The sequence below is a fragment of the Cervus elaphus genome, chromosome 4 (assembly GCF_910594005.1).
Source record: "Cervus elaphus chromosome 4, mCerEla1.1, whole genome shotgun sequence".
Classification (NCBI taxonomy): Eukaryota; Metazoa; Chordata; class Mammalia; order Artiodactyla; family Cervidae; genus Cervus; species Cervus elaphus.
This window is the reverse complement of record NC_057818.1, coordinates 12816664-12829802: the sequence shown is the minus strand read 5'-3', so window position 1 is coordinate 12829802 and position 13139 is coordinate 12816664. Positions and strand designations below refer to the sequence as shown.

The 13139-nt window shown below is 51.3% G+C and overlaps 1 protein-coding gene across 1 annotated transcript; it reads left to right on the top strand.

Moving 5' to 3' along the window:
- Positions 1 to 715: 715 nt before the first annotated feature.
- On the top strand, positions 716 to 11914 carry CIBAR2 (CBY1 interacting BAR domain containing 2). The gene is made up of 9 exons (XM_043897474.1): positions 716 to 859; positions 2703 to 2937; positions 5026 to 5094; positions 5187 to 5288; positions 5416 to 5421; positions 6234 to 6338; positions 9322 to 9435; positions 11183 to 11284; positions 11615 to 11914. The coding sequence occupies exons 1-9, from the start codon at positions 840 to 842 to the stop codon at positions 11726 to 11728; spliced, it is 867 nt and encodes a 288-aa protein (XP_043753409.1). The 5' UTR covers positions 716 to 839; the 3' UTR covers positions 11729 to 11914.
- The last annotated feature ends 1225 nt before the right edge of the window (positions 11915 to 13139 follow it).

The window sequence follows — 13139 nt, the reverse complement described above, 5'->3', positions numbered from 1 at the left end:
CTGCTTTACTGCCTTCACCTCTTCCCGTCCAATCTGTTACTGTTGTGGTTGTTAGCTTCATATTTCTTTAGGTAAAATGTTGATGCACTGAAATGCACAAATCTAACAATTAGCAAAATGTATTTTACTTAGTACAATTTAATGTGTGCTGTTGTATCCGTTTCTTTTTGTGTTATCTTTGTTTCCTTACTTTTCTAACAGTAAAAGTAAGTCCTCATAAAACTAAAAAGTCAGTTGGTAACAAGCGGGAAACAAGCAGCAGAAATGAGGATTACCATATTTCAGACATACTTATGTCTCCCCTCCATTCAGCAGCAAGTCCTCAGGCCCCCCATTCCCTCTGTGCTTTCTCACACCTCTCCTGAGCAGCCAGGTCTCTCAGGAGCCTGGGGAGGGCTGGGCAGCCTTCTCGTGGGAGGAGTCCCAGCAACAGGACCCGTGAACACAGCTAGGCCCAGGGCTGCATCTCAGGCCAGCAGCCCTAAATCCAGTCCCTGCACTTCTTGGGGAGCCCTCACACTGCCAGGTCCATAAGAACCTCTGTCTTCACCACAGCAGGGGCCTCTCTGTGACCCCACCTGGGCCAGTGCACGGAAGGGTGAGGCCTCCTAACTCCGCCTGGGGAGGCTGGCCCCAGGAGAGGTTGCCCTGGTGATCAGCAGAGGCTCCTCCCAGGGTTACTGTGGGCAGCCACGTTGCCCAGCAACCAAGTGGCAGCGTCCCTTGAGCCAGGACCACACAGCTGTGCCCAGCCCTGTGCGGCTTCTCCCAGCCCTGGGGGACCCCTGGGGCCCTGCCCTTATTCCTCAAGACCAGGACAGCTGCTGCCTCTGATCACAATGAACATCATTCTCTCCAGGTAAGCAGCTCCGCGCTGGCCCCAGCTGAGAGGGAGCGGGGAGGCCAGGTTCTCAGGGCCAGATTAACTGAGACAGACAAGGCTGCCTGGACTGCTGAGGGGGTGGTGTAAGGATGCTCTCCCGCCCATACCACACCCACCTCAAGGTCAAGGGACCATGGAGGCTTCCAGATTCTGGCTTCCATCTACTTCTCCAGCATTTTTGCCCACAGACCTGGGGTAGCTAAATTCACACGGTCCACTCCCACTTCTCTAGCTCATCTCTACCTGGGAAACCCCTTCATGCTTCAAAACCCTACCAGGCCTCACCCCTTCTGTGGAACTGTTCCCAACCCCACTGCCTGCAGCCTGATTTGATCACTGCTTTCTCAACCTGCCTGTCCTTTAGCCAGCTGTTCCCACACCTGGCTCCTCTGGGGATTGCAAACTCTGGACCACCTGATGATATGTTTATTTACAAATGTAACCCCTGGGCCTCACTCACAGGGAGTCTAGGTCACAAGCCTGGGGGAGGGTGGGGTGGGATTCTGCAGGCTTAACTTCTGCCCTAGGTGATTCTGATTGAGGGGGTCGAAGGACTCCACCTGGAGGGACAGAGAATGCAGCCGGCTGTGTGACCTGGAGCGAGGTGCTTCACCTCTCTGGCCTCTATTTACCTTGCTTGCAGAGTCATGCACATGATGGGCACTGCACCAGTTAGGGTTTCTGAGGAGGACAAAAAGCCCTCCTCCCAGCTCCCAGCCTTAGAGATATGATTAGAGGAATGCACGGCTGGGAGGTTTGGTCAAACAGAGGCGGCTAGGGCAGCAACCACCTGGGATGAGAGATGAGGAGAGGGTGCAGTGGGGCGAGAGGGAGGCGAGTGTCTGAGGCTGTGCCACTCAGCTGTCTTGGGAAGACAAAATCCAGCAGGTCCTCACTCACTCTGTACTTCTTCATGGAACACCTTTGATGGGCAGGCCGTGGGCTAGCAGCACATAAAAGATGAGTCAGCAAGCCCTCGCCCCCAGCCACTCTGCACAACAGGAAGTGATAAGTACTGAAAAATGGTGCACCACAAGGACAAACAAGGTCCAGGGCTGGGAGAGGCAGGAGGGACCCAAGGGCAGAGCACGGGGCCTTTAGGGCAGTGAAACTTCTCTATGATGCTGTTATAGTTGGAGACAGGGCATTGAGCATTTGTCAAAACCTATGACATGCACCACACCAAGAGGGAACCTTCATGTAAATGAGGGACTTTAGTTAATAAGAAGGTATCACCACTGGTTCATCTTTTGTAACAGAGGTCCTGCTGGAAAGGAAGGCTGTTAATAATAGGGGAAGCCATGTGCTGGGGAATGGTTTGTGGGAACACTCTGTACTTTCCACTGTTTTTCTGTATACCTAAAACTATTTACCCCCCCCAAAAAAGTTTATTAATTCCAAAAATAAAAAGCTTTATGATGCAGAGAAGGCAGAGAATTTCAACAGCTCAGGAAAAAGACAGAATCAGGGAATTTCAGAGAAAAGAGGCCATTGCCCCTCAGGATGGCTTAGAACACAGACAAACTCTACGGGGAAGATAAAGCCCCTCTAAAGGATCTCACAGTGCAAAAGGCCAAGTTAGGAGACCAACCCACACTTGCATGCCTGCCTGGCCACTGACCAGTCCCATGCCCCTCTGGCCTCCAGCATCTGCCTTGCTGGCCTGACCCAGAGACTGCAGGTATTATCTTGGGGAGCAGGCACCTGGGCCAGGCCTGCCACTGAGGAAGAGGGCAGTGGGTGGACGATCCCTATGTCACTGAGTGACCTGGCTGGGTGTCACTGCCCGGAATGGCCCCTCAGCCCCCTGCCTCCCCAGGGACAGTCAGGTGCGGGTGATGGAGGACATGGTGACCAATGCTGAGAAGTCCTTCGGCCAGTTCTGCTCACTGCTGGCCGCCTACACCCGCAAGACAGCCCGGCTGCGTGACAAGGCCGACCAGCTGGTCAAACAGCTCATCAACTTCGCCAATACGGAGAACCCAGAGATGCGGGCCACTCTGAGGAACTTCGCTGAGGACTTGGCCAAAGTGCAAGATTACAGGCAAGCTGAGGTGAGCGGGTCGCTCCGGAGGACCCACTGCCCAGGGTAGGGGCAGGGGCAGTCTGAGGGTTGACGCAGCCTGGTGGGGTCCACAGTTAGTGGATGCATCTCCTACAAAGACATCCCCAGAGGAGCGCATATCACTCCTTCCAGGGTCAAATCTCAGTTTATAGAACTGAGAGCCTGGAGGCTTGTGCAAGACAAGAAAGATGCAGGGAGTCCAGGAAAGAATTAAAAATGGAAATCCCCATGTGGTGTATATACAATAGAACACTACTCAGCCATTAAAAACACCAATAATGCCATCTGCAATAACATGGATGGACCTAGAGATTATCATACTAAGTGAAATCAGAAAGATAAAGTGTCATAAAATATCACTTATATGTGGAATCTAATATATGACACAAATAAACATCTACGAACAAGAAACAGACTCACAGATATAGAGGACAGACTTGTGGTTGCCAAGGGGGAGAACGTGGGAGAGGCATGGATTGGGAATTTGGGATTAGCAGATGCAAACTATTACATACAGGATAGATAAACAACAAGGTCCTACTGAATAGCACAGAACTATACTCAATATCTTATGTTTCATAATGGAAAAGAATGTGTAACTGAGTCACTCTGCTGTAGAGCAAAAATTAGCAATATTGTAAATCAATGTTTAGGGATGGACTAGGAGTTTGGGATTAAAAGTAAAATGAAATAAAATAAAAATAATAGTTTCCAGCCAGCCCAAAAAAATCCTCTCTGCTATGGTAAAGAAGACGTTTGAAATGAAACAGCTTTTCCATTGAATAAGCATTAAACCAGAAGACAATGCATGTCGCAGGTGATTGGATAAGTGATGGCAAAAACAGAGAAACCTCACTCCCCACCAAGCACACTCTCTGGAGATAGGAGATGACTGTCCTCAGGGAGGGGATGCCCTGAAAACAGGGAAGGGGACAGTGCCTCTGTCACAGAGGACTTCCTAATTCCACCTGGTGATTAGGGGGCCAACTGGGCTGGCCAATCATCTTTATCCAAAGAAAACTAAAACCTCTCTTTAACAAGCAGGTAGGTAAAGCCTGGAGCCAGGTGCCAGGCAAACTTCCTGGAGAGTCTGTCCTCCTGATGTTTACAGTTCAGAGATGACTGGCCTGGCCTGGTTGTAAAACCAGCCAGAGGCTTCTTTAGCTTTTAAAAGGTTTACATCCATCTCAAAGGCACAGATAAAGGTCTACAACTGCAAGTTTTTCCAAAGAAATGCTATATAGAAAGGGAGGGGAAAATGTTCCTTTCCCTTTTGGCATTTGGGGAAGTTATTGGGTTTTTTTTAGATTTGCATTTAGAGGAGCCACAAGCTTTGATGGAGGAGGAGGAAGGGGTTGGGTGGGGATTCCAGCTCCCCTGGTCCATCTGGCAAGCCAGACTCAGATCTTATTAGGAAGGTAGATTTGGGGGCAATGCCCTGGATCTGCTGAGTCAGAACATCTGGAGAGGGGGTGGCTGGCAATCAGGGTTATAAGAAAAGCCCTTGGAGGGACCCCTACGCCTGCTTAGTGTGACATCCACAGGGTAAGCACTTAGTCCACACCAGCTTTAACTGGACTGTTACTATTACCGATGATGTTTATTTAAGTGTCTAGCGTTGGGCTTGCACACAGACACTGACCCAGGGATGTGAAGTGTCCCCCTCGCCGACCCTGCCGGTCCCTGGGGCTTCACAGAGTGGTCCACTCTGGATCCTCTACTAGTTTGTGTTCCAGGTGAATCTATCAGCCTCCCTGGTGACAATTTGAGGCAGTCTGGAGAAATGAAATGCACTGGGTCCCACCCAGCTGCTAAGAAACCCTGGGTGGGTTCACTCCTTATACCCATTTTACAGGCCAGGAAACGGGGCTCATCGAGAGGAAGTGTGTAACTGTGCTCTTGGGAGGCAGAGCCCTGAGCCCAGACTGGTGCTCACAACCGCAAGGCTGGGGAATGGCCCAATGTGCAGTCCTGGGTATGCAGTCAGAGCACTATAAATGCAGGCAAGAGACCACACAGCCTGTCAGCATCTCTCTGGCTCCACCTGCTCTGACTGTGTGTGTTTATGTGCCCCCAGGTAGAGAGGCTGGAGACCAAGGTCGTCAACCCCCTGAAGTTCTATGGGGTGCAAATAAAGCAGACCCGGGTGAGCAAGGGCATGGCGCTTGGGGGAGGGCCACAGGGAGGGAGACACTGGCTGATCTAGGACCTCAGGAAACCACCCTCCTCCTTCCTTAGGCTGAGATCAAGAAATTCAAAAGTGTCCGGAACAATGAGATCAAACAACTGGAAAAACTGGAGAAACTGAGGCAGAAATCCCCCTCGGATAGACAGACCATCGTATCCATCCCGAGGCAGGGGTGGGGGAGGGGCAGGGCAGTGTGTCACTGCACCCTCTGGGTGGGGGCTGCGTGGGCCACCCCAGGGGATGCTGGTCAACCTGAATCCTTAACAAAACTGTTCTCAGTCTCAGGTGAGTGTCACAAATCTGTGTGAGGAAGGCAGGCTCACATGCAGGTAATGAACAGACTCACAAAATGGTAAGGTGAGCTCTACCTGGGCAGGTGTGCGCAGGGCCCTGGGCTCAGGATGGGAGGGTCAGAGGTGTCGGGAAAGCCATCGGTTGGGGCTTGGGAGACCTGGGTCCTGTTCCATCAGCAATGCTACTCAGGCAAGTCGAGGAGTCACTCCTCACCACAGCCTGCTTCCTTTTTGGGGTCACCTATTTACTGCTTGTAGAAGGCAGGCACTTGTAGATGAGGAAATTGAGAAAGGTGACTTGCCCAAGATCACAGAGAGCTAACGGGCCAACCCCAACTCAGCTCTGTGTGCTCCTTCACGTGCCAAGCCTGCCATGGAGTCAGGCCATAGAGATTCAATCAAAGCAACCAATAAAGTAATCAACTAAAATCATTCCACATGTAGGAATTAATTATCAGCAAATGTAGAGTACCTAACAGGTTACAGTTAGAGTAATAGCTCAGCTGCTCCCACTCTTTCATTCTTGGAACAATCCTGCAAAGCAGGCCTTATTACTGACCCATGTTTGCAAGCAAGTACATTGAGACTCTGAGAGGTTAAGCCACTTGACTGAGGTCACACAGCTAAGAGGGTCTGTCCAAGTGGCAGCTGCCCCTTTTGCTGTGGTTTTACTTGGCCATTCCTTCGATGACCAAATTGGCAAGAGATGCCCATTACACAGGACAGCTGGCCCAAAAGTAGGGCAAAGGAACAGAGAATGATCCAGAATGGAGTCCCCATGACACTTTCTATCTCTGGGGCCAGGCAGAGACCAGTGTGCAGAGGGCCTCAGTGGATGCCAGCCGCACCTCCCACCAGCTGGAGGAGACAGTGGACACCTTCCAGAAGCAGAAGCTGAAGGACATTCAGGTAGGGGTGGTTGGTTCCCGGTCGGAAGTACTCTGAGCTGTCTCATGTGTGACCTTTGGTGTGTTTGCTCATGTATGTCTGTGTATTTGTGTTTGCACCTGTGTGAGTGCACATGTGTTCCCTGTGACAGTGTGTGTGTGACCTTGTGCCTGCCCAATTCTCAGGCCCCTGACTCCCAGAACAGTAAATCCTGGCTTCATCCTGCCGTGGGTGGTAAGATGCCGGCTGCTTGGGCAGCTGTCCTGCACAGCTGTCTACCCGGAAGCCAGCACTGGCAGCCCTGCCTCTCACACCCGGCTGGCTCCCTGCCCACCAGGAGAATTGGGCAATCTGTCTCTCCCAGGCCCCTGCCTTTCCACACAGGACCCTCAGGGCTCGCCCTGACTGCCTCCTTTCCTCCGTGAAGCCCCAATCACACATAGCCTCCCTCCTTCCACCCAGACCCCACCCAGACAGGCCCAGCACCCCAGCTCTTACCAGAGGCCCCAGGGAGTCAGGGTCTATAAGGGCAAGATGGTCACAGAGGCCCCTGCACCCACTCTTGATCCCTCCTTTAATCCATTTTCCAAATTGCAGCCCCAGGAATCTCACAAAAGGCAGCTCTGATTTGTCACTGGTGTGGGTTTAACACCCTTCTGTGCTTCCCTTGTTCCAATAAGAAAAGCTGAAATCCTCCCAAGGTCGGGAAAACCCCAGTCCAGCCCTCCAGCCTCCTCTTGGACACACCACTCCAAGCTCACGTGCACCAAGGACTTTCATAACTCAGGGAGCCTTTGCACAGGCTGTGTCCTCCTCCTCCTCCTCCAAGCTCTGGCATTACTCTGCATCGAGTCCACACCTCCTTGTCCTTCAGAGAAACTCACCTGGGCCTCAGACCTGGTCCGATCAACTGTTAACACACACTGCTCCGCTCCCTCGGGTCAGGGGTGGGTGCGCAGTTATCCGTGAGGGTGCGTTCATTGTATCTTTAATTCACTGGTGAATCTAACACATGTCGAACACGCACTGACTATGTGCCAGGCGCTATGCCTGAGGCTGGGGACACCACAGCCAGTCAAGAGAGGCCCTGTCCTGACAGGGCTGACACCTTGGGGGAGACAGATCATGCGGAGCCCTTAGATGGGGTGGTGGAGAGTCCGGGAGAACTCGCCGCTCCATGCCTGCCTCCCATACAGGCAGGGGCTCTGTCTGCTATGACCCCTCCTGGGTCCCGGGCACCAGCTCCAGGGCCGGGCACTCGGCGAGTACTCAGTAAACTTTTGGGAAATTAATGAAAGAACGAACGAATGAAGCGAGTGAAACACTGATAATGACTGCTCAAGCATGCACGTTGCAGGCAGAACCTAAAACCACCAGCACGCACCTATTCAACACCTGATGCTGCCGAGACCAGCGCATGCGCACACGATTCTCCACGGTCAGAGGCCAGCGGAAGCACACGGGGCGATGCGGGCGTCCTTCAAGTATGGGGGATTCCACCTCTAAGAGACACCTCCCAGAACCAACACATTTTCAAAGAGATGAAAACCCGAACTGGAAATAATCAATACCGTTCTGTCGGTTTTACGCCACACTTCTAATGAAATATTTACAAATGAACTCTGACGCCGAGAAAAGAACGGAAGCCCTGCTTCCAAGCAGGGGGTTCACTTACCCAAGTGGGCGTGAGAAATCCCCTGGAGGGCGCCTTAAAATGCTGCCGACGGGCCTGCCTTGGGATCGCAGCCAGTGGGCCCGGGTGGGCCGGGAATCTGCATCCCTGACAGGTCTCCAGGTGAGGCCGGCGTCGACGAGGCGCCCACAGGTCGAGGGCCGCGGCCCTGACTGAACCTCTCACAGGTCTCTGTGACTGGGACCACTCCTGTCCCTCCCGTGCTGACGAAGAAACTGAGGTTTGAGAGGGAACGTCATTCCCTCGGGGACACGCGCCAGTGAAGGGCAGAACGAGGCCTCGCCTGACCGCCAGCACTGCCTCTGGCAGGGCACGAGAGGAGGCGGGAAGCAGGAATTTCCAGCCCGCTCTTTGCCGCCTCAGGCCTTTCTTCTCCCAGGTGGCTTTGCGGCTCCTGCTGCCGTGCCGCCTTCTCCCAGGTGGCTTTGCGGCTTTCTCTGGTCCGCCTCCCCAAGGTGCTTCCCATGTGACCGGAAGAGGCGAGTTCCCAAACTGCGGGGCTCCTGCCCCAACATCAAGCTTGTGTCCTGATGAGGCTTCCCTCACAGTGGGAGCTTGTATTGAGCACAGCACGTAGGAGGGGCCTGACACACAGTAGGTGCCTCCCCTCGGGTCTGGTGCACAATAGGTGCTTGTGCTAGGTTCACGGCACAGCAGAAACCCCCACTGGGGCCTGAAACACAATGAGGCTGTGCTGGACATGACACACAGTGGGAGCCTTCCTTCAGGCCTGGCACATAGTAGGAGCTTATCTGGGCCTTGCACAGAGGAGGAGCCCCACCAGAGCCAGCCATGCAGCAATAGCTCTGTGAGAGTTTACTGAGCCAAGCCAAACCATCTGATCTAGAGAAGCAAAACTCTTTATCACTAATAACATTTTGACAAACTGGTCCACCAGATTGTGGGGCCAGTGGACCTGGCGGTGTCTTACCAGCGGCACGCCCTCCCCATCCTGTGAGGCCCAATTCCAGTCTGTGGGTGATAGAGGCTGAAAGTTTGTAGCTGTCAATTTTCAAACACCAGTCCTTGGAGTGAGAGAAACAAGCGCTGAGTGAGGAAGACCAGCTGGACAAGAGCTGAAAAAAGGACACCCTTCAGAAAGTTCCCAAGACCTCACACATTTCTGGAACAACCCCTGTGCAATTTTTGAACTATGGGAATGCATTAACGGTTCAAACAAAAATAATTAGAAATAATATATTGAAATTCCTCACCTAGGATCTGCCCCCTGGTTGGTCTACATCTGAGGTGAGCCCAGAACAGTCCTTCTGACAGCGTTAACTTATGTGATCTGGGTTTCTTTCCCCACAGAAAATTTTTTCGGACTTTGTGACCATTGAGATGGTCTTCCATGCCAAAGCAGTGGAGGTGTATTCCAGTGCCTTCCAGACTCTGGAGAGCTATGACCTGGAGAAAGATCTGGAGGTGGGTCACAGACACCCCATCTCCTATTTGTGTGGTGGGGCTGAATTGGGGGTTGTTCTTGTCTTTTTTTATTGAAGTTTGGTTGATCTACAATGTTATGCCAATCTCTGCTCTGCAGCAAAGTAACTCAGATTTACACACATATACATTCTTTTTTAAAAATATTCTTTTCCATTTTGGTTTACCCCAGGAGATTGGATACAGTTCCCAGTGCTTTACAGTAGGACCTTGTTGTTTATCTATGCTATATGTAATAATTTGCCTTCGCTAACCCCAAACTCCCAGTTCATCCCTCCCCCATCTCATTCTCCCTTGGCAACCAGTCTGATCTCTATGTCTGTGAGTCTGTTTCTGTTTTGTGGATAGGTTCATTTGTGCCATATTTTAGATTCCACAAAGAAGTGATATCATATGGTATTTGTCTTCCTCTTTCTGGTTTACTTCACTTGGTATGATAATCTCTAGTTGCATCCATGTTGCTGCAAATGGCATTATTTAGTTCTTTTGTGGCCGAGTAGTTGGTTTTGTCTTGATAGAATCAGTTTTTCTTGGCAACATTTTGTAATTTCTCAAACTTTGAAGATTGGTTTTAATGAACTCTTTTAAATATCTGCCCCTGGGCACAGAACCAGAGGTGGAAAATTTCCCCAACACCATCTTTATGGACCATTTGTGAGTATCACCATCACCCGGGTGCTTAGAAACAAATGAATCAACAACAGCAAAAAGCATCTCCAGGCTGATGCCTGCTATACTTTACATGTAGTCTAAGTGCTTATGGTCCTTATCTGATGTGATTAAGATTTAACATTAGCCTTCTGAGTTATCTACAATGTCCCGCGCCATGCCTCATGGTAAAAGCAGCACAGCGATTATCTTCCATGATTATCTGCTGTGGTTCTAGGGTTGGCGGGTTCAGCTGGGTCATTGTCACTTGGGTCTTTTCAGCCAGTCTATAGCTGGAGCTTGAGTGGTTTCAAAGGCTTCCTGGTTCATGTGTGGCTGTCATCTGGGTCCAGGACATGATTCACAAAGTTCAGGGCAAAATGAAGACACTGGCCCTTTGTTCAGTAATTATTAAGACTTCCAAGATAGCAGAGTCGTTCTGAGCTGGGACCCTTGGAAAAGTGCATGAGCTGTACCCCCACAAGGCCCACCCTGTGTGGTCTGCAGTGGGGTCTGCGCCCAAATAACTGCCCATGCCTCCTCCATGGGGCATAGGCTTTCTGACATCATGGCAGCTGATCCAAGAGTGAGCATCAGAGACAGAGCTGAGTGGACACTGTGTCACCTTTTGTGACAGGCTTGCCACATTCTGTCTCTTAGAAGTGTGTCACTAAGACAGTATTCAAGGGGAGGAGAATTATAGTCCAGCTTCTGATGGGAGAAGTTAAAGAATTTGTGGAGGAGCTTTAACCATCACAGGATGGTCAGTGAAGATTGGCCAGGCTTTGATGCCTTCACTTATCTCTATTTTGGTGATGGGGGGAGTGTGATCTTCTTGTGGGACTATGGACTCGTTACCTAGCCTCTCTGGACCTCAGTTTTCCCATCTGTAAAATGTGATGATAATACCCACTCACCAGTCTGCTGCAGATCATATGGCATAAAGAATAGGCGGCTCCCAGATGGACCTGGTACAGGTGGCAGGCCCAGCAGTTACCTCTGCACCAGCCTTTTGGTTTTGCTGTCTTTCCTTCCTGCTCCCACCACTTTGTTTCCTGACCAGATCCAACTCTCCCGACAGGATTTTAGAGCCAAGATGCACGGAGTTTATGGGCGTCACGATGCTCGGCCACCACTCACGGACACCACCCTGTCCCCAGCTCTCCCATGGTCTCTTGCCCGGGTGAGTACTGGGTGGGGTGTGAAGCCTGTGACAAGGTGAAGTGACCAGAGACCAGAAGCCAGCCGAGAATTCAGGTCTGAGAAGGAGGTGCTGCTTGCGGGGTGGGAGGGTGGCCCTGAGTCTGACCTGGACCCACCTGAAGCAAACTCAGGGAACCACAGTGCGGGGACGAGGGGTGTCTCATACTTGCTGAATAATTCTCTCCAATTAGGTGAACACATCTACCTGAAGCACTTAGTAAATAATACTTGTTACCATTCTTATTATTACTGCTATTATTGCTGTGATGATGATGATTTTATTATTATTGTTACTGTTATTCTTACTTAGAGTGCTCAGAGCACCATACAGAGCCAGAGAAAGGAAGCAGTGAATGAGGATGACTCTGCCGAGGAGGACCCCGTGGAGGACCTCAGGGGACGGGCACAGGGGCCCCATCAGTAGGACGAGAACCCCCAGTCGGGAGGTGGGGCTCACACTGGACCCTCACAGGCTCTGTTGTGTGCAAGTCATGTGTTTTCTGAGTCCCGGTTTCCTCATCTGTACAACAGGGAACGTATTCCTTGGCTCACAGGCTGCCCTGGGGACCAAGGTGCCCAGCAGGTGCTCAGTAAACATGGGTACCTCTCACTCTAACTCATACTGGGTCTCATTTCCTGTTTTATGACCAGGGCTCCAGCGTGTTAAGCCTGTGTTAATGTTGAGAGCTTGGTGTGTTACCGAATCAAACTCAGGTCCATTTGCCTGTGTGTGGTAAAGTCACTTTACTGACACCAGGTTGGGGTGAAGGAAAGTGAAGTGCTTATTGCAGGTGCCAAGCAAAGAGTCCTCGGCAGGTGGTGCTCAAAAGGCCTGAACTCCCCACAGCTTTCAGGGGAGGGTTTTTAAAGACAAAGGGAGGGAGGGGGGCTGTGGGGTGTGTAACCCTGGGACCAGGGACACATCACCGAAGTGAAGGGAGGGTGGGGGTCCACAGACTTGGCCGGCTAACTGCCAGAGCCCTCTGGGTGTGCACATTTGAGGAGAAGATCCCTCACAGTGTGGGGGGCATCCAAGTGCTGGGTCACTCCGGGCTCAGCACACCTCCCACTGCCTCCTGGAGACCTCTACTGGGGAGAGGAAGTCCTGCAGCCTCTCAGGAGAGACGCTTGGCTCAGGGGCCGGCTGGCTGCTGATTCGATTCCCCGCATGGGTACCACAAGCGCCTCGTCAGCAAAGTGGGAAAAATAAACCTTCCTTATGGGTGTGGAGAAAAGGGAATCCTCCTACACTGTTGGTGGGAATGTAAGCTGGTGCACCCACTGTGGAAAACAGTATGGAGTGCCTCAAAAAACTAGAAGTAGAGCTACCATAAGATCCCACAATCCCACTCCTGGGCATACACCCAAACAAAACTATAATTCAGAAAGATATATGCGGGGACCCCCTGGTGGTAGTGGTTAAGAATCCACCTGCCAATGCAAGGGACATGGATTCAATTCCTGGTCTGGGAATATTCCAGATGCCACGGAGCAACTAAGCCTGTGCTCCACAACTACGGAGCTGACACTCTGGGGCCCACGCTCCACAACAGGAGAAGCCCCTGCAGTAAGAAGCCCACACATTGCAATTAAGAGTAGCCCCCCTCACTGCAACTAGAGAAAGGCTGCACACAGCAACTAAGACCCAGCATCACCAAAAAAAAAAAAAAAACAACAGAAGATACATGCATCCCTGTTCCTAGCAGGACTGTTCATTACAATAGTCAAGACGAAGAAGCACTCTAAATGTCCATCGACAGAGAACTGGAGAAAGATGTGGTACACACATCATCGATTGTTTTATATATCATCACCTTTTACACAGTGGGATATTA

Bases quoted from the DNA above. Each gene is read 5' to 3' on its own strand.
- CIBAR2 (XM_043897474.1), top strand. From the start codon at position 840: ATGAACATCATTCTCTCCAG. The intron at 5,095-5,186 runs GTGAGCAAGGGC...CTCCTTCCTTAG, and splicing joins TGCAAATAAAGCAGACCCGG to GCTGAGATCAAGAAATTCAA. The intron at 9,436-11,182 runs GTGGGTCACAGA...CTCTCCCGACAG, and splicing joins ACCTGGAGAAAGATCTGGAG to GATTTTAGAGCCAAGATGCA.